The sequence below is a fragment of the Neopsephotus bourkii genome, unplaced genomic scaffold (assembly GCF_033783945.1).
Source record: "Neopsephotus bourkii isolate Nb327-2 ecotype Australia unplaced genomic scaffold, CSIRO-AGI_Nbou_v1 NB_1630, whole genome shotgun sequence".
NCBI lineage: Eukaryota > Metazoa > Chordata > Aves > Psittaciformes > Psittacidae > Neopsephotus > Neopsephotus bourkii.
Window position 1 is genome coordinate 11,801,588 of NW_026902105.1, and position 19,343 is coordinate 11,820,930.

Below are 19,343 nucleotides of genomic sequence, written 5' to 3' on the forward strand. Positions count from 1 at the left end.
GATATAAAATCTTGGTGTTATTCCAAAACACAAAATCTGGAAAAGGAAAAAGTAAAAGCAGTGTGTTACATCGGCTGCTGAGGAAAAAGTCTTGACAGAATATAAGGAAGATATAAGTATATAAGGAGGAAGTTCTTTACTGTAAGGGTGGTGAGGCACTGGAATGAGTTGCCCAGAGAAGCTGTGAATGCTCCATCCCTGGCGGTGTTCAAGGCCAGGTTGGACAGAGCCTTGGGTGACATGGTTTAGTGTGAGGTGTCCCTGCCCATGGCAGGGGGATTGGAACTTGATGATCTTAAGGTCCTTTCCAGCCCTAACTATTCTATGATTCTAGAAACGGAATATTGATTGAATTTGGCAATGTAACTTGGCAGGGACAGGAATGTGTGGTTCAAAATGGCTCTAAGAACGCTGAACAAACCTGAAAAAATACCAACACTACACGTGGTCCCTGTATAACAGACAGTGGCCAATGGCTGCCATTATTTTGTATTTTCTGGAGATCAGTTTATCTGTGGAATATGCAAAGTTCACACACGCATCCCTAAGAATCGTTTTGCAGTGGCACATTTATAATTCTTACAGATGTTCTCTTCCAGCACTATCAGCAAAACATTCCAGTCCTGACAGTTTCTATTTTTAAACTGGATTCTGGGAAGAAAAAAAAAAGCAAACAGAGTGCTGCAAAAAAATCTGCAGCAAAGAGAGAGAATAATAATGGGATGAGCCACTCGGTCCTTGATATTCAGATGCATTACTCTGAGGTCTGATGTAGCCAAGTTCTTCCCATGGCTTTCTTCCCCTCCTCTCGCAGTCACCAGCAGCCAGTCACACCGTGTGGCTTCACCAAAAGGGATTACAGGGGGGTCAGGACTGGGTTTTTTTTTATTTCAATATTTTTCTTTTGTTAGTAGTCCAGTTCTGACACCCAAGCAGTATCCCTTCCAGTTCAAGAAAGATCATGGAAGAGTTCTGAAGCTGTTAGCTTCTGCAGTTACAATCTTTTCCATATGTGAACTGCAAGTTTTTGGGATATAGGTGATGAGAAACAGTGTAAAGTTTTCAAAGGATGCGAGGTGGATCTGTCCTTACCCTGCTTCTTGTGCATGATCCCATCCTCTTCCTTAGGCCAGCAGATGCAACTGTGTGTTCAAGTGATAATCCGAATCAGGGAACTAACCTGAGGCAGGGATGTGGACAGAATGTTCAGTCCATAGGCTGGTTCAGTGTATAGCCACATGAACTACATGCTGAAATAAAGGGAGGCTACTGGACTGTGTTGCCAGGAGCCACAGCACAGAAGTTCATCAGTTCAAACAGATCAGGAAAGCGTACCCAGATGACCTGATCTAAATCCTGCCAAAGCCAGCATGAGCTGACTCCACCTCATCTCCTGTTTGGAAGGATTTCAGAGATGGTTGATCAGAGAGGGCATGACTCAAACAACAGCAATAGAGACAACCTGCCCAAGCACCTGGGAATCAGAGGAGGGGACATTCAGGAGGCAGACCTGCTCCTGGAATCATCCAGTACAACTTAGAAAAGCTGAGAGCAGCAGCACTGAGCAGTAGGGAGTGAATCCTGTTTGATGAAAATCTGGGTAGGAACCACGAATTTGGCATTCAGAAAAGAAAATATGGTGGGGTTTTTTTGCTGACAGTACATATGATCTTTTTGTAAGAACTATCAAGAGTGGGGAAATTCCAGGTGTGATTACAGGAACATTTCTTCGAAAGCAGCACAATGGCTTGTGTGGAAACACTGAGCTGGACTGAGGAACTGCCCAGCCAGTAGAAGGGAAACATTTTTTCCTTCCAGTTTTGCAGTTGCAGTCCAAAACTATGAAATGATCTCCTGTAAGTTCAGAGACATTATGACTATCATGGCATTTTGCTCCAAGTGGTGTGCGTATTTCTTCAACTTAGTTGTTTCTGTGAACACAGAGTATTTCCACACTGGGGAATGCCAGGTCAGGGAACGGGAGCTTTGTAGAAACTGAATGTTCAGCCACTGATGGGAAGCATTTGCACTTCTGGCCAAATCAGAAATGAGCTCGTAAAATAAGAGCTTTATCCAATTACCAGTATCTGGAGTATGAGGCAGAATTATTCAATGTCTAAGGAAGCAAAAGGATTGCTTGCAGTTCTGGAGAGGATTCAGAAATTGATAGTCTTTGATGGCTGCGAGGGGAAAGTGCTAGACTGTAAAGAGTTTCCAAAGTCACTGCATGCGAATCCTTGACCCTCACCATGCCAAAGCTGTGGAAGGAAGGAAGAAAATAATAACAGAGCAAAGCAAAAACTTCACAGCAGATTATAAAGCACTGTAATTCTACAAGGCAGAAAAAGATATCTGCCAATTGTGAGAGTGCTGCTGGATCAGAAAGCCCACAGCTGGGAGGAGATGCGTCATATTTGGAACTTAATTGTGTGAGATTATTCCATGGCTTTTTCAGAACTGTGCTATTACAGAGCCAGACACTAAATGCAGGGCAGGACATGCAAGACTGGCACTGTGTTGCATCACTTGGAGCATGTACCACATCAGGAAAGACAGTGGGGTCAGAGGGACTTGCTTCCCTGAGCACTTCTTCCCTCCTCCTGGCCACAAATCACCACAGGTTTTGTTATTTGTTGTTGTTTTACAGCTCAACCATTATAAGGAGAATGAAACTAACGCTAACGTTTCTAGTGCTGACAGGGAATTCTTTCATTCTTACAGCCGCCTGGGTGTCGGGCACACTTTCTTTGCTCCCACAAAACAAGCTTGCCATCTTCTGGCCAGGCCACCAAGTGTCATGGGGCTGGCTGGAAATAGTGTCTGTACTGAATGGGCTTTTTCAGTTCTTAACGCAACTCACCAAACAAGTGGGTTAAAATCAGATTTTCCTTGGGATGTGAAGTTCCCCTGTCTCAGAAGAATTCAGCTAACTCCTTTCTCTTGATTCGAGTTTTTCCTTTTATCTTCATACCTGAGAGTATCCTGAGAGTTTCATTTATTCGAAGCCCAAAGGAGACATTCAGCTAAAGGAATCATTATGCTGCTTTTATATTTAAATTACAAGTTTCAGTGTCTTTTATAGGAAACCAACATTGATAAAATCTGGAATTATGCCTTTCATTAACATTTATAAAACACCAGCATTGCACTGAAACCTGAGGCTGAGCAAAGTTCATGTGGTGTCAGATTCCAACGCAGATATTTGATGTTGCTCTAATCAAAGCTAATGCTGGAGTTTGACATCACCTTAGGAAGCTTCAAGGAATTTGCTGACTAGGAATAAAATCTTGTTTAAAAGTTAACCATTAAGTTCTAAAAACAATTCTTTGCTCCTCCAAATCTTCAGAACAAATCTGAATCTCTGAAGAATGGGAGTTATTTTAGGTGTAAAAGCCTGGAATGCAGCACTTCAGATTGCACACTCATAACTACTCCCTTTAACTAACTCACAAGAGCAAAACTGTGAGAGGTTTTTTCCAGGTTAAAGCTATCCTGTAGGAAAAGGAAATATCAAAACACTCCCCAAAGTGCACTGCACTAACGAACTTGAAGGAAAAGTGGGAAAAGGCTATAATGATGTTTTCAAAACAGGGCACTGATCAAAGGTAGTACACAATATACCTTTATGATATATGCATATCATGTACATCTTATGTTCACATATTGCACATCTTAATGCAGATAATATTGAATTTAAAAAATATTTTGCTCAGCATTTTTATATTTTCAGTGCCTCAATCTCAAAATACAAAACTGGTTCATAAAAAAGGTATTCTGTGCTCCACATTGCTTACAGTTAAGAGGGAAAGGGTGGGAACTGGAGCCACCTATGTGAGCATGTAAAACATCAGTCATGCTATTTATCCCAAAATTTACAAGTCCATTTCTCACATTGTTGAAGGAGATGTTGCTATTCAGCCCTCAGTGGTACATTCTCCTCACCCAGTTTAAGTCAAATGAAGGGCTGAGAACCATCCAGCTCCCCTGGACAGGCAATGAGAAGATTTTCTTCTCTAGGATTGCTGGAGGATGATTCCACCTCTTCAAAGATGAGTGTCTTAAGACAGTGATGGTGTGGTGAATTGACCTTGGCTGGCCCCATGGCACCCACCCAGCTGCTCTTGCACTCCCCTCCTCAGCAGAACACGGTGGGGAGAAAATACAAAAGGAAAGAAGTTGTGGGTTAAGACAAAGGCAGTTTAATAAAGTGAAAGCAAAGGTTGCATATGGAAGGAAAATGAGTGATATCTTCTCTACTTGCCATCAGAAGGGATGTCCAGCCTCTTCCTGAGAAATGGGGCTTCAGTACACATAGCAGTTGCTCCAGAAGACACATATAATGATGAGCATCCCTCCTTGTCCTGTCACTAAGCGCCATTGTAAACAGTCCCTCTCCAGGCTTTTTCTTGGCCTCTTTAGGTACTGGAAGCTGCTCTAAGAGCTCCTGGATCTTCCTCTTCTCGAGGCTGAACAGCTCTTTCAGCCTGTCTTGATAGGAGAGGTGCTCCAGCCCTCGGATCATATTTGTGGCTTCCTCTGAACTTGCTCAAGCAGGTCCATGTCCTTCTTCTGTTGTTGGCCCCAGAGCTTTATGCAGTACTCCAGGTGGGATCTCATAAGAGCAGAGTAGAGAGGCAAGATCACCTCCCTTGACCTCCTGGTCACACTCCTTTTGATGCAGGCCAGGATACAGTTGGCTTTCTGGGTTACAACTGCACACTGCCAGCTCATGTTGAGCTTCTTGTCAAACAAAACTCCCAAGTCTTTCTCCTCGGCTATAAAACACAACTTATGGAGCAAGGTTCTGTATGTACAGCTGCTATTTTATTTGTGGTTTTCATTAATGAAGCTAAAAATGAACACTGGATCTGCACTTTATTTGTTACACTAACAGCTGTACAAAGCCAAGCGTGGCTGAGGTCAGAGAAACTCTTGTGATGGCAGCATTTGCTTTTCCATATACTTCACACAAAGTATCACAATTATTTTTGTTTCCTGCTCAGTTAGGCACAGCATCTCTGAACTGCTGTCTGGTGTTTGAAAATGAGCTGCTCTGCCAGTCAGGATTTTCCAGCTTCCCACATCTTCTAACAAAGACACAAATTTCTTTGAACAAATAGATATTGGGCTCACAAGAAGTAACACTCAAGAGCAGTTACACAACTGAAACTCATATTAAAATCTGGGAAAATATTGAACATTTCTACACGTGGGTCAGAGCAATCCCAGGCAGAGTTACAGGTTGGGTAGAGAAGAGATTCAGAGCAGCCCTGTGGAGAAGGACTTGGGTGTGCTGGTCGATGAGAAAATGAACATGAGCCGGCTTCAGTGTGCGCTTGCAGCCCAGAAAGCCAACCGTATCCTGGGCTGCATCAAAAGGAGTGTGACCAGCAGGTCGAAGGAGGTGATCCTGCCCCTCTACTCTGCTCTTGTGAGACCTCACCTGGAGTATTGTGTGCAGTTCTGGTGTCCTCAACATAAAAAGGACATGGATCTGTTGGAACAAGTGCAGAGGAGGGCCATGAGAATGATCAGGGGACTGGAGCAGCTACCACATGAAGATAGGCTGAGAAAGTTGGGGCTGTTCAGCCTGGAGAAGAAAAGCTGTGTGGAGACCTCATAGCAGCCTTCCAGTATCTGAAGGGGGCATATAGGGATGCTGGGGATGGACTCTTCATTAGGGACTGTAGTGACAGGACAAGGGGTAACGGGTTCAAACTTAAACAGGGGAAGTTCAGGTTAGATCTAAGGCAGAAGCTCTTCCCTGTGAGGGTAGTGAGGCACTGGAATGGGTTGCCCAAGGAATCTCTGAATGCTCCATCCTCGGCAGTGTTCAAGGCCAGGTTGGACAGAGCCTTAGGTGACATGATCCAGTGTGAGGTGTCCCTGCCCATGGCAGGGGGGTTGGAACAAGTTGATCTTAAGGTCCTTTCCAACCCTAACTATTCTATGATTCTATGAATATCAATTGCTAGGGCAAATTTCTAACATCTGCTCTGATACTTTAAATGTATTTTACTACTTTAGCATTGTAGTTATTTTGACTGTGTGATCTGTAGTAAAGCATGCTGTCTTTTCTACTATTGATTGATAACAGTATTGAGGGGAGAAACAGGCAAGCACATAAATAAATATTGCCCATCTCGAGCAAGATGATAAAAAAAATCATGGCAAGAGAAGATACATACTTGGCAGTAATAAAAGAAAGGATTGTTACTCATTCTTTCTTTTTGCTTGCTCAGTTAACTCTTTAAATCAGGTCAGAAACACTTAGCTGGCAGCTCTGGAAAGGAAGGTAAACCTCTGTGGCAGAAGCCACAATGTGTGTGGCACTTTAGACAGACAGACATTGCTTCATGTATGCTCTTGGAAAACAGAACAACAGCAGTGTCAGTGATGTATCAGGGAGGAGTGATCTGAAGTGGCCCTTTTCCCTATGGCCCCAGCACAGAGGAGAGCCAGAGCCAAGAAATCCAGAAGTGAGTGCTGCCCTCAGCATGGCACCTTGGGCAGCTGGATTGTGTTGTCCATGTCTGCTGTCCTCACCACAGAGAGGCCTGCAGCACATCTCCCTGTAGCCAGAGGGATGCCAGGAAGGGGCTGCAGTCCCTATATGTACCCTGTGTCTTTTTCTTTTCTTGTCTCCTTGCTAAGTATGACAGTCATAGTTAGGAAATAAGAGAAATATGCCAGTAAGCAACTGTTAATATAATTCATAACCTTATCACACTTTTTTCTCAGCAAAGACCTGTAAGGCTCTTTCTCTGCACAGTTTTACTGAAAACTGTGAACCATAAACAACAAGGCCTAATGCATTTCTTTGCAATCATCTCTTTAAAGAGAAAGTTTGTCATTAAAGGAATATGGGGACAATTATAGAATTGGGAGATTTTCCTCATGCACCTGGATGTCTGTCATTTCCTGTCAGGATGACCCAAGACTCACCCCTGTGCTTTGACTCTGCTTTGCCAAGGCAGAAAACTCTTGAGGCATTGTCAACTTCCCAAGTGAGCATTCTCTTCAAATAACAAACATAAATCTGCCATCCTCCCACTGAGGGAAACACAGTGAGTGCTCTTAGGTTACAGACATGTCACACAGATGTGAAATCAAAATCCATCTTTCACACAACATAGTCGTTATGATCTGTTTTGTCCAAAACTCACTATGAGTAAATTGCCTTCTGCTTTCTTAGCTTCTTCTAAGAAATGCTATCTAAGTTCATGGCATTCAGCATCAAAGAAGGAATAAACCCCAAACTTAAAACAATAATTAATATTAAACACACTGATTTTTATAAGGAAATTCTTAATATATTGAAAAGGTTCCATTACAATATTTACAGGTTTTACCTTCACTTTTCAAATCTTACCTTGATTTGATTATTTTCTCTTCAGAAGACATAAACTATTCCTGGGTAAAGACTACTGGTGTCTTTAATTGTAGAACTGTTGAATACCAGGTTGGAAGGGACCTCAAGGATCATCTGGTCCAACCTTTCTAGGCAAAGCACCCAGTCCAGCTGAACTTACAAGTGTTCAATGCTGAAGAATCCACCATTTCCCTGGGGAGATAATTCCAACGGCTGATTGTTCTCACTGTAAAAAATGTTCCTCTTGTGTTCAGTTGAAATCTCCCCAGGAGTAACTTGTGCCCATCACCCCTTGTCTTTTCCATGTGACTCCTTGTAAAAAGGGAGTCTCTATATTCTTCGCCACCCTTTAGTTACTGGAACATGGGATAAGGTTTCCCCTGAGCCTTCTTTTTTCAAGTCAGAAAAACCCAGCTTTCTCAGCCTTAAAGGGCATCGATACCAAACTGCAGAACAGCAAGTTAGGTGTATGAAAGTCTGTGCCTCTATATGCACTAGCTGCCAGGTCATTCTCATTAGCAGCACATGCTGACAACGCCTGAATGCAGCATTCCAGTGTGCAGAATTAGTTGCACAAGCTGTCCTTGCAGGATGCAATGGGCAGCTTCCAAAAGCACAGCTAAGTGTCACCCACTGCGGAGCCCCCCAAAGCCTACACTAATAAACCACCAGTATTTGTCTGTTTAAAAATACAGATTGGTCTTTTTCATGCTAGAAAATCATCCTGGGAGAAGAAAACCCACTTAAGATTCCTTCAGTGACTCTTGGGTTTTGTTTCAGTGCAAAATATAGACATCCTGATTGTAATTAAAAGCTGTTGTGACAAAATTAAAGACATACTGTACAGAGCTTTATTCTTACATAAGGAATGCAAAATGGTATTGGGTAATTCACTGCTAAAGGTATCTGGGAAGCAGATACTAAATGTGGAAATAGTTAATGGATTGCTACATTCATTGCAAACTAAAACACTTTTTTGGCATGCACATTTTGCACAGTTTTTCTCAGCAGCCAGCTGTTTTCATTCTTACAAAATGCATTGTTGTTGTATTAGGCAAAATTGACATGTGGTGTTTCAAGGCAAAGGTATCATGTCTATTTAAAGCTTTTTGAGACCTTGTAGTTAGAAGAAAAACAGTACTCTAAAACCTCCCCTGCATATTTAGTCTTCTTACTTACAAAAAGCGGCTTTTGCAAGACCATGTGATTTTGTAATACTGATGTGAACATTGGCATTAATCCAATAAAGCCTTTGTCTTGAATGGCTCATAACAGCACTTACGCAAAAGGAGGAGTCTGAAAAACTCAGAAGTTGTTTTGTCAAAAAGTAGGTATAGATGTGGCCATCATATATGGGTACAGACCCTAAATGCGGCATGGGCAGACTTGAAACTCTTATACAATCACAAAATGGTTTGGACTTGAAGGGACTTTAAAGACCCCCTGCCATGGGAAGGAACACCTTCCATGACATGATCCTACCATTCCATAAGCTAACAAAGATTGCTCCGTGTCCACTGATTTCAGCACATGCTACTTACACAGCTGTAGCTCACAGAAAGCACCAAAGGCTGCACTGATGATGTGTAGTTATGCAGTTCCTTTTGTTCTAAACATCTCGATTTGAAAAATGTAAATAGTTTTTGAAAAAATATGAATTTTGACCACTCTGAGCTGTCAAAAAACCCCACCAAAGTTGTTTTTACACAACTAAGAGTAAACCCCCAAACTCCTGCCACATACCGCACAGAACGTCAATGGACTGTAGTGACTTCTATTTGCCACTGAAATGAACTGATCTGCACCTTTCTGACTCAGAGCCTGATATTGGACGTGTACTAAATTATTTGGAAAGCATTTTTGTGTGTTAAGTGCTTATTTATTATGAAACTGCTCCTCGGGGCATGTTCTTTTGTACTGCCTTGTCACGGGGTGTGGGCTTGACACTTGACACGCTTACCAAGTCAGGTACACACTGCCACAGTGATACGTGGAACAACCTTCACCTTGCAGTTCAGGACTGTTTGCCCTTAACAGTTAATCTATATAGATAAATAAAAGAACTTTCTGCTTAATTTGTTCATTTGTTTATGAACAAGAGCTTGCAGAAGTCCCCAGCTGAGAAAACGTTTTTTATATCGTATTAATATGAATGCACTTAGGATTTAATGCCCAAATTTATGAAGATGTTGAGCCTATATTAAACCCTAGAAACAGAATCATAGAATAGAATAATAGAATAGTTAGGGTTGGAAAGGACTTTAAGATCATTCAGTTCCAACCCCCCTGCCATGAGCAGGGACACCTCACACTAAACCATGTCACCAAAGGCTCTGTCCAACCTGGCCTTGAACACTGCCAGGGATGGAGCATTCACAGCTTCCTTGGGCAACCCATCCCAGTGCCTCACCACCCTTACAGTAAAGAATAGGGGTTTTCTTCGATTTATATATATATAACTGAAGTGAATTCAGTAGAGGTAAGCTTGTGTTATAAAGTTGAATCGGGTTTATTATTCCTCACTTGAAACTCTGTAGTGCAAACTGCAAAATTAGAAACCTCCAGTAGGTGTCATCTTCCTATATCTTGTACACAGGATAATCGAGTTTTGATTCTTTTTATTGAATTTAAATGAAAAGAAGGAATCTTAAACACTGCCACAAGTGTTTAAGAACTGAAGAACAAGTGTAAAGAAATGTATTAGACTGAGCTGATATGTTCCACTAGCACTAGGATTTCTGGTATGTTTGCAACCTGGAACTGCTTATGCACAAAATAATTTGCAGATACCCATGACTGTACTTACATGCCTAAATAACATCTGTAAAATATGCCTGTAAATGCACGTATTTAGACCTGAAAATCCATTTAATGGATTCCATTTACTCCACATGTCCTTGAAGCGATATAAATATGTATTACAGCATCACCTCTGATCCTGAAGTCTACCAAAACAGATTTAAGATCCCCTTTACTGATGAGGATATTAAATGAAGTTGAAAGGGGCTCGGGAGGACAGGGAATTCAAGTACGCAGAACTGCTTGATTTACAGCTCTTTTAATTTCAAATCAAATACTTTCATTTATATCCAGCATCTTATACTTGATTGAGGAGTAAAATTATTCAGGCAAGTCCGAATCACTGTGATTCAAATCTAAGTCAAACAAGCACTTTTGACATTTTAAACCCTAGCTTCTGTTATTTGGCACGGGGATACTTACTAGGTCAGAGTTACGACTTTCAGCATGCGATTACACTTTGTCTATGGATTTTGTAATACAATCCTTTAGCAATCCGGCAACATTTCTGGCTTTGTTAGCGCAGGACACTGCTGAGGACAGTTCCTGTGCAGTACTGCTGCTGGTGATCCAAAATCCTCTGAACACAATAGGACTTCCAAGGGCTTAAGCCATGGACTATCGAGGCTGAAGAGAGGGCTGAGCTGCGGCAGGTGGAGCTGGTGCGGACACTGGCACAGGCCAGCAGGGCAGATGCCAACAGGCACACAACAGGCAGGGGTGGCCTGAAGCGGGGTTTGATTTGCCCAAGCGATGGCGTGCAAAATGCTCTTTTCGGATGGACTAACGTTGCTTACACGTGTGCGTTTAATTTGGTTTTTAATATATTTATCAAGTCAGCCTGAAGTTTCTAATAGTCCCTATATCTGTGTCTTCTGTAAAGATGCATGAGGGAGGAAACAGGTTTCAGAGGAAAATACCTTTTTTCCCCACACGATCGCTGTCTGTGGCCATGCGCTTAGCAAGAGAGCGCTTTTGCCTCACACACCCCCGGACAGGACGCTCCGTGCACCCCTCCCTCATTAACAGCTCATTCCTGCCCCAGGTGAACGCCTCACTGCGCGGCGGGGCAGGATTTACCTCAGCGCTCCCGCAGGCCTCGGGGCGGGATGAACCCGCGGCGGGACAAACAACGCCCCGGAATTACGAGAAAAAGGCTCTTTGTGCTGCAGAAGTTGTACGAACGTGATGGACGGGCCCGTGGGTGTGTTTTATGGAATGGCAGATGGTGTCTGCTCGCTCCCCAAACACGCCCCAGGAGAAGCACGGACCCCGGACAGCGCCCACAGCCGCCGGGTAGGCCACGGAGCCACCTCCTCCCTGGGGCCAGGGGCGGAGCCGCGCATGCGACGCCCGCGCGACCCTGCCCCGCCCCCGCGGCCCGGCTGGGGCCGGCGCTGCCGAGGGAGCGCAGAGGAACATGGAGGCGGCGGCGGCGCCGTGGCGGGGGGCCCGGACGGTGGGCGCGGGGCGGTAGCGAGCGCTGCGGCCGCCACACCTCCCCACACAGCCACCCCTCCGCTCCCTGAGAGGCGGGAGAAAGGGGGCTGCGGGCCCCCTTCGCAGGGGATGGCGGCTTCGGGCCCTCCGCAGCTCCCGTGGCTGCGGCTGGGCCCGCGGCTGCGGGCCGGGCTGGAGGTCGCGCTGCGGGTGCCCAGCCTGTTCCTCATCGACGCCATCTTCAACTCGTCCCCGCTGCCGGGGGGGTCCCTGTGCGCCGCGCTCCTGGGCGTGCTGCTGCGGCTGCTGGGTGAGACACCTTCCCCTCCCGCCCCGCCGCCCTTCGCCGCCGGCCGGGCGCTGGGGGTCGGCACCCCGCCGGGCCTGGGCCCTCCTCGCTGCTGCCCACCTCGCTGGCGGTATTCACGGCCGCCGGCGGGGCGCGGCGCCGCTTCCCTCCCCCGTCCCCTCAGCCCTGTAGTCGGCTGCTGTCGCGGCCTGCCTTCCCCCCACCCCACCCGGCTCTGTCCCCTTCCTGCCGCCTCCGTTCCCCTGCCCTGGGCTCCCCCAAGTCCGCGCTCGCGTGGATCATCTCCCTGATCCCCGCTCGGTTTCCGCTTCCCCACCCAGCCTCCGTCCCCCGAGTCCCGGCGCGGGGCCGGCTCCTCCTGCCTGCCGGCCCCCCCCCCGGCATTGTCGCTGTCGGGAGGCGCAGTCGGGGGAAGCCGAGCCGCGGGCTGCGGCCGTTGACGGAAGGGCGCCGCTCGCCATGTGCACGGGGAATGGGGGCCATGAGTCCCCCCTGCGGGCTTCCATGGCGGAAAACGTGGGGCTCCGGGGCTGTAGGGTTTTGTTTGTTTTCAAGCACATTGTGGTATCTCCTGAAATCCGCTGTTAAACGCTTAGGTTAGGAGCAGCAATTCAGAAATGCCGGGTATTTGGTGCCCAAATGAGAAAGAAGTCTTTTAAACTTGCTCATGGTTATTCTTAATAGCCTGGGATTGAAAATCATTGGTGTGACTAGGTGGTACTTTTTCGGTATTGTTATCTTGGGTTCTTACGTAGACTCGGTTCTGTGAACTGCTGTAGAGGTGATGCTGCATTGGATTATCACGTCTGGAGCTGGGAATGCTGAGACAGAAAGGAAGGGAGAATAGAAAACACAGCAAGAGCTTTTTGCAGGCCTGTGGCATGCTGATTCTGTGTTTTGTTTGATGTTTAATAGTCGGAAAGGAAATAGGTGGTATGGCTGTTGGGATAGGCAGTGGAGAAGAGTGGTTGAAAGGGAGGGTGCACAGCAAGAAGGCAGTGGTGATGGCATTGTAGAAGCTGAGGAGTGGAACGAAAAAGTAAAGGATAACCCGCCCCAAGACAGCATTGAGAGTGGAGGGAGAAGAAAGCAGCAAAGCAAAGCAGATGCTTTATTTGGGCAGCTTCTCCTTTGGCAGTGGGAGCCTGGGAAGTGGCTGCTAGGTGAGACGCGAGGCTAAGCAGGTCTTGCCTCACCTTTGCCTGGCCTGGCAGCTGATACCCACAGCTCTGTGACCACCGGGAGGAGGGTGGGGTGCTGTCTCCCAGCTTCCCATTTTCTTGACCCTTTGTTCCAAAGTTCGGGAATTGTGAAGAGTGCTTCCCACTGGTAATTCCATTTAAAAAACTGACACTGCAGTGCCTCACCAGCTTAATTTAGGAGTCCCTTATTGTATTGAGAAGCTTTTTTTTTAATTTCAAGGAAGTGCTTTGAAATTAATCCCACATAAATAAGAATGGTGGATGTATTACATGATGGTCTCAAATGTGTGATACTGGGATCAACAGGTTAAGGTGCTTTTCAGGATTGCAGTTATGTGATCACTTTTCTGGAAGGGTTTGGGAGAAGTGGGTAATCCCTGCCTCCTGCAAAAGATCTCTGGGAACAGTTTATGCCAAGGGACTTACCTTGTACTTTGAGACAAGTGGGCTGTGGTTCTTGGCTTTCTGAAATTAAAGAGAAATTAAACAGAACCGCTTAAGGATGGTGTTCCTCCCATGTGGTTCAGACAACAGGGTGCTTTTGCATCTATTTTTACCTCATCTGAATTCAAGGATTACAGGGTTGGGGTTTTGCTACTGTTGGGATAAACGGAAATGTTTATTTTGGATCATTCTGTATTTAAATAGTGGGGAAGTTGCCCTTTTAGTTACCATTTGCAGGCTTTGGAAGACTGATTCCCTGTCTTCCCTGTAACACAGTATTAGTTAGGATGAACACAGTTTGTTCTCTAGATAGAAAGATTGTAGCTCCATAGATATCAATAGCTTTCAGGGGTGATACTGAACAGTGCTGAAACACTCTGGGAGTAGAGCGCTCCAGGAGCAGGAACAGAGACTGGGATGGTTCTGAAGAAGTTTTACTGCAGCATTCCCCAGTCTCATTCTTCCCTCACTTATTTTCTACACAAATACATGGAGTTACACGTGGCACAAAAACCAACATCTCCAACTGGAGCACAGTTCTTTAATCTCATTAACCTTGCTTTGTTTCCAACGTGATGTTTACCTTTTGTATCTTGGCATGGGTATTTTAACTCCCATTCCAGCAGAGAAGTGACCCCCAGGAGGTGAAACTGTCATTCAGGCAGGAGTCCCTCCTCAGCAGGGACAGAGAAAGGGTTACTGTAAATACTGGAGTCTGTAGAAAGATGTGTTAGCAAGTGGAATGGCTGGGGCTAGGGGAAACGTAATTTGACAATTCCACACACTTAAAATACTGACGTGTAAAGGTAGTTGAGCCCTGCAACTGACTGAAAGTTGAATCCTCAGCAGTGTGTTACTATAAAGACACTGATGAGTGGCAGGAATTAAAGGGGGGGGGGGGGAAATGATGGGCAAGAATTCATTGTAACAGTGGAAATGGGTTAAAAGGAATTGCTCATGGTTTGATTAACTGCTGTGTTAGAGTCCATACCAGAGACAATTGGTGAGGGGGTGGCACAGTGAAAGTGAGCAGCAGTATATACAGAAACATGAGACAACTCTTACCAAGGGAGGAACTGCAGCGTTTCCCATCAGAGGCAAGTGGGAAAAGATGGACTGCTTGGTGAGCACTTCTCAGGGCAAGATGGACTGAATGACATGGAGACAAGGGAGAGGAGAGCTCACCTCTCTTTCTGAGATTTCAGTTATCTCCTGTGGTCTTCTGAGGTCCCTTTGGGTTGTCTTGGCTTTTCCACACAAGTGTTGGTAGCGAAATGCTGCACCTTGTTAGTTCCTATTCAGAGGAAGCAGTAGGCCTAACTCTGCTGTTGACTTGCAGTACTGTGTTTAGGGCTGTCTTACAAGTGAAATGGTTGTGTTCTGAGATGACCTGTAGTACCTAAACACAGGCCTGCCTGCTGCTGAAGCTGCAGGGAAGATAACTAGGCTTTGTCAACAGGTGTGTTTGAGAGCAGCCTGCTCAGTGCAAAATGCATCTCCTTTACCTCAGATGAGCAGAACTGGATAAATAAGGAGCTAGTTACAAGTCTGGGAGCCTTTTCTGTGACTGCCAGGAAAAGAGAGGAGACTGACTTGTCAGATGTTGTTCATTTCCCAAAGGCGTGTGTGTGGTGTGCAGAAGGCAGTGAAACCATCCAGCTGATGTTAAAACAAGTGCTGTGTGTAAAGCATGAATATTCAGGGGGTTTTGTGGAAGAGCTGAGCTATGATACAAGGTACTTTCTGGAAACTGACTGTGGCTTTTCCTCAGTGCACTCCACAGGGTTACCAGGTTAATGATTAGTTAAGGAGAATGTTTTTGTATCGGCCAGTGCTGCTGGCAGGGAATACTGTAAAAGTGCATTCATAACTTCTTTTGTAGTCGGCCTTTTGCACTGACCCTCTCCTGTCTCATTCAGTCCTCAAGGCTGCTGTTTGTATTATTGTTTTTATGCGAGCAGCTGGCAACACTACTGGTGGAAACAGATGCTGGGTCTGAGCAGAGTTTTTTATTCCCATGATCTTAAAATCCCATGGCTTACAATATATTTTTAAACACTTGATTATGGAGGATTTGGAGCGATCTAAAATACAATCATCAGAAAAGACTGATGCTGTCCTCCTGTAGAAAAAAGAATTACTCATGATTTCATTCGTTTCCACATGGAAATTGAAAGAAACTTAAAATCAAATGTAAGTTGTAGAGGTCAAAATCTCCCCAGACTGGTTTGGAAGAGAAAGCAGTTGCAGTGACTGGAAGCTGACTGAGAAGCCAAAACCAAAAGCAATGTGTTTTCTGAAGGTGATGTTTAAGGAAGTGAATGTAGCGATAAGTGCCATTTAATGTAACACCTGATAGGGCAGAGCCCTTACGGATGTGGTACATAGTGACGTTCATAAGCTGCACTACAGGAGTTTACTGCAAGGATGTAAATAGAACACAAAGGTATTATAGATGCTATGATAGGATTTCTCATAGGAAGGCACAGACTTCCCAGGCATGGCCAAGATGTGTTCATGGTCAGTGTGAGGGAAAGGTGAGCAAACAGGAATTTCAGGATCTGAACCTGGTGTCTGACAAGGAGGATGCAAGTTCACACTGGCAGGGGCAGCAGGTACAGGTTTGAATTCTGTGTACAAAAGACCTGTACTGCAGAAGGTCTTCTCTCTGAAGACTGTTTCATGGTATCTTATCAGGACTGAAAGCAAACCAAAGGGAATTGGAGGAGCAACGTCTTCCCCCAGGAAACTACAGTGAGTTTTCACTATTTTCCCATTAGGGTTAAGCTAAACTGGTGACTTACCTTTAGTACTCCAGCTTGGATATCTGTAGTTGAGTGCTTCGCTCAAGTGAATTGGAGGACTTACTATTTTATTCATTCTTTATTAATTTTGCCTGTAATGTGGTAATTCTTTTCTGCTTTTAGAATTTAACTACCCTTAGACTTCAGGGCTGAGGCTGAACTGCTGGGAGCTGTCGCTGCTCTGGTCTGAGACTGCAGATGACCTTAATAAGTGATTGTGATTTACTGCTTGCATTGCTTTGCACTGCAGCTGCAGGGAACAGGCATATTAAATGCGGAGCTGAAGTCATCCTCTGGAAAGGATGTCTGTTCTGAAAGGATGAAAGTTGTTGTTCTGGAAAGGGCCCCATTGGTAACGCGGAGTTATGAGTGACTAATGGGGAAGTGATACATGAAATTAATGTAGCTCCAGAGCTCATAGCTTACAATCTGGTGTTGTATTTCTGCTGAGAACTAAATGACTTCAATCTGTTTTTAGGTGTCTTTGTCTCCAGTGTTGTTCTGGTCTTACAACAGCGAGCACTTTTCAAGTTTTATATGATCGCCTCAGCATTCCTGCTGGCTGCAACTTCAGTGTTGGTGAATTACTATGCTGCTTTGCACATAAACTTCTACAGTGCCTACTACACAGCTGCATTTGGAATCCAGATCTTCCCTCGTAAAGGACCTTCACTATGGATGGCGCTTTCAATCCTTCAGCTGACCTTTGGAATTGGGTATGTTACACTGCTGAATATGCAGTCCATATACTCTCAACTCATCATCCTGGATATACTGATTCCTGTCATTGGCTTGATTGTTGAATTACCTTTAAATGTCCGGCAGGTACTAGTTTTTATTTCAGGCCTGGTTCTGACACTAAACACCACAGCCATTTTGGTGATGAAAATTAAATGGTTCTATTACTCGGTGCGCTATGTTTATCTGCTGGTGAGGCACATGTATCGCATTTACGGATTACAGCTCTTGATGGAGGATACATGGAAAAGGATTCGGTTTCCAGCTGTACTGCGTGTCTTCTGGCTAACGAGACTTACAGCCCAGGCTGTGGTATTAACATATGTTGTAAAGATGGCTGAAACTAATACAGAAGAGAAATTCTTCTTGATATCGTGGGATAACTGCTGGGAACTGCTCTGCAGCCTGATCATAAGTGGGTGTGACTCCACTTTAACTGTGTTAGGCATGAGCGCCGTCATCTCCTCCATCGCGCATTACCTGGGGCTCGGCATCTTGGCCTTCATCGGCTCCACTGACGAGGATGACAAGAGGCTGGGGTTTGTAGCACCTGTCTTGTTTTTCATCTTGGCTCTGCAGACTGGTTTGAGTGGACTGAAACCAGAAGAACGGTTGGTTCGCCTGAGTAGAAACATGTGCCTTTTGTTGACCGCAGTCCTGCATTTTATCCATGGGATGACAGACCCTGTGCTGATGTCTCTCAGTGCCTCCCACGTGTCGTCATTTCGCAGACACTTCCCTGTCCTGTTGGTTTCTGCTTGCCTTTTCATCCTCCCAGTTCTGCTCAGTTACATCCTCTGGCACCACTATGCACTAAACACATGGCTTTTTGCTGTGACGGCATTTTGTGTCGAGCTCTGCCTCAAAGTAATAGTTTCTATTACTGTTTATATACTGTTTATGATTGATGGCTACTACAATGTGCTATGGGAAAAACTTGATGATTATGTCTATTATGTTCGGTCAACCGGCAATATTATTGAGTTTATCTTTGGAGTGATCATGTTTGGGAATGGAGCTTACACAATGGTATTTGAGTCAGGCAGCAAGATCCGCGCTTGCATGATGTGTCTACACGCGTACTTCAACATCTACCTGCAAGCAAAGAATGGCTGGAAGACGTTTATAAACCGCCGGACTGCTGTGAAGAAAATAAACTCGCTTCCAGAGGTAAAAGGAAGTCGGTTACATGAAATAGATGATGTCTGTGCAATCTGCTACCATGAGTTCACCACCTCTGCTCGCATTACCCCATGCAACCATTACTTTCATGCACTTTGTCTTCGGAAGTGGCTGTACATCCAGGACACTTGCCCCATGTGCCACCAGAAAGTGTACATTGAGGACAAGGAAAACGCCAGTGTTTCCAACAACAATGGGTTTGTGGCACCCAATGAAAACCCTGTAGAAGCTGCAGAAGAAGCTGCTGATGCTGAAAATGAAGTAAATGAGGATAACGACAGTTCTGACAGTGAGGAGGAAGACAGTGACTGTGTGGCAGAGCAATTGACTGAGACTCTGAATGCAGACTCGGACTCTCTTGGTGAATAATGCCCTTTGCAAAGCCGTGAGGTATTTGTTTAAAGTTGACTTCCAACAATAAAAGTATCACTTTGTAGTTATTGTACTTAAGCACAACAGCAGTATCTCAGTGTTGAGTCTGTGAACAGTGGTGGTTTACTGTGGTGTGTGCTACTGTAAATATACCTCTGATTTTTGCTGGTCTCTTTCATGGCCACCTGAAAATTATGTACATTATTGTACATGGAATAAAACATTTTCACATGTTTTTAAGATGGTTGGAAAACTACTCTTTAATTGATGTAGTGACAATGCTGTGCCAAAGACTGTATCCCAGTAATGCCCCATCAGTGATTTCTGGATGCAAATCAAGAATACTGGTGAAAACAGACTTGAGCAGGTCAAATCAGTAATGAAAAGCCTGAGCCAAAGCAGCTTTACTTACAGACTCAGTATTAGCAGAGCTTTAGTGCTAAAAACTAGTGAGTTGTATTTAAAATAAGTAAAAATTTAGGCTGGTAAGTGTAATGTTATAGCACCTGTGTGTGTGGTGGAACAACAGGTGAAACTGCAAAGCTTTCTGGTGAAGTAGCACAGCATGCCAGCCATGTGTTAAACACTGCTGAATTAACTACCAGTAATAGCTTGAAGTGCTCTACATGTGAATGCAGCAGCCTGGTATGCATCTTTCAATGTCTACAGGTGTTAGCAGG

General features: G+C 44.9%; 1 protein-coding gene and 1 long non-coding RNA gene across 2 annotated transcripts in view; one reads left to right on the forward strand and one right to left on the reverse strand.

Annotated features, from left to right (window-relative positions):
* Positions 1-10,974, reverse strand: part of LOC133223090 (uncharacterized) — a 29,092-nt gene extending 18,118 nt beyond the window's left edge. The window contains exon 1 of the long non-coding RNA XR_009728456.1: positions 10,595-10,974. This is a non-coding gene — a long non-coding RNA (uncharacterized LOC133223090). The remainder of the gene's footprint in view (positions 1-10,594) is intronic.
* A 647-nt stretch (positions 10,975-11,621) lies between these two features.
* RNF139 (ring finger protein 139) lies at positions 11,622-18,903 on the forward strand. Its single transcript, XM_061373530.1, has 2 exons — positions 11,622-11,921; positions 16,850-18,903. The coding sequence occupies exons 1-2, from the start codon at positions 11,741-11,743 to the stop codon at positions 18,658-18,660; spliced, it is 1,992 nt and encodes a 663-aa protein (XP_061229514.1). The 5' UTR covers positions 11,622-11,740; the 3' UTR covers positions 18,661-18,903.
* Positions 18,904-19,343: the final 440 nt, after the last annotated feature.

Coding starts and splice junctions, on each gene's coding strand:
- RNF139 (XM_061373530.1), top strand. CDS start 11,741: ATGGCGGCTTCGGGCCCTCCGCAGCTCCCGTGGCTGCGGCTGGGCCCG. Junction 11,922..16,849: donor CGTGCTGCTGCGGCTGCTGG/GTGAGACACCTT, acceptor ATCTGTTTTTAG/GTGTCTTTGTCTCCAGTGTT.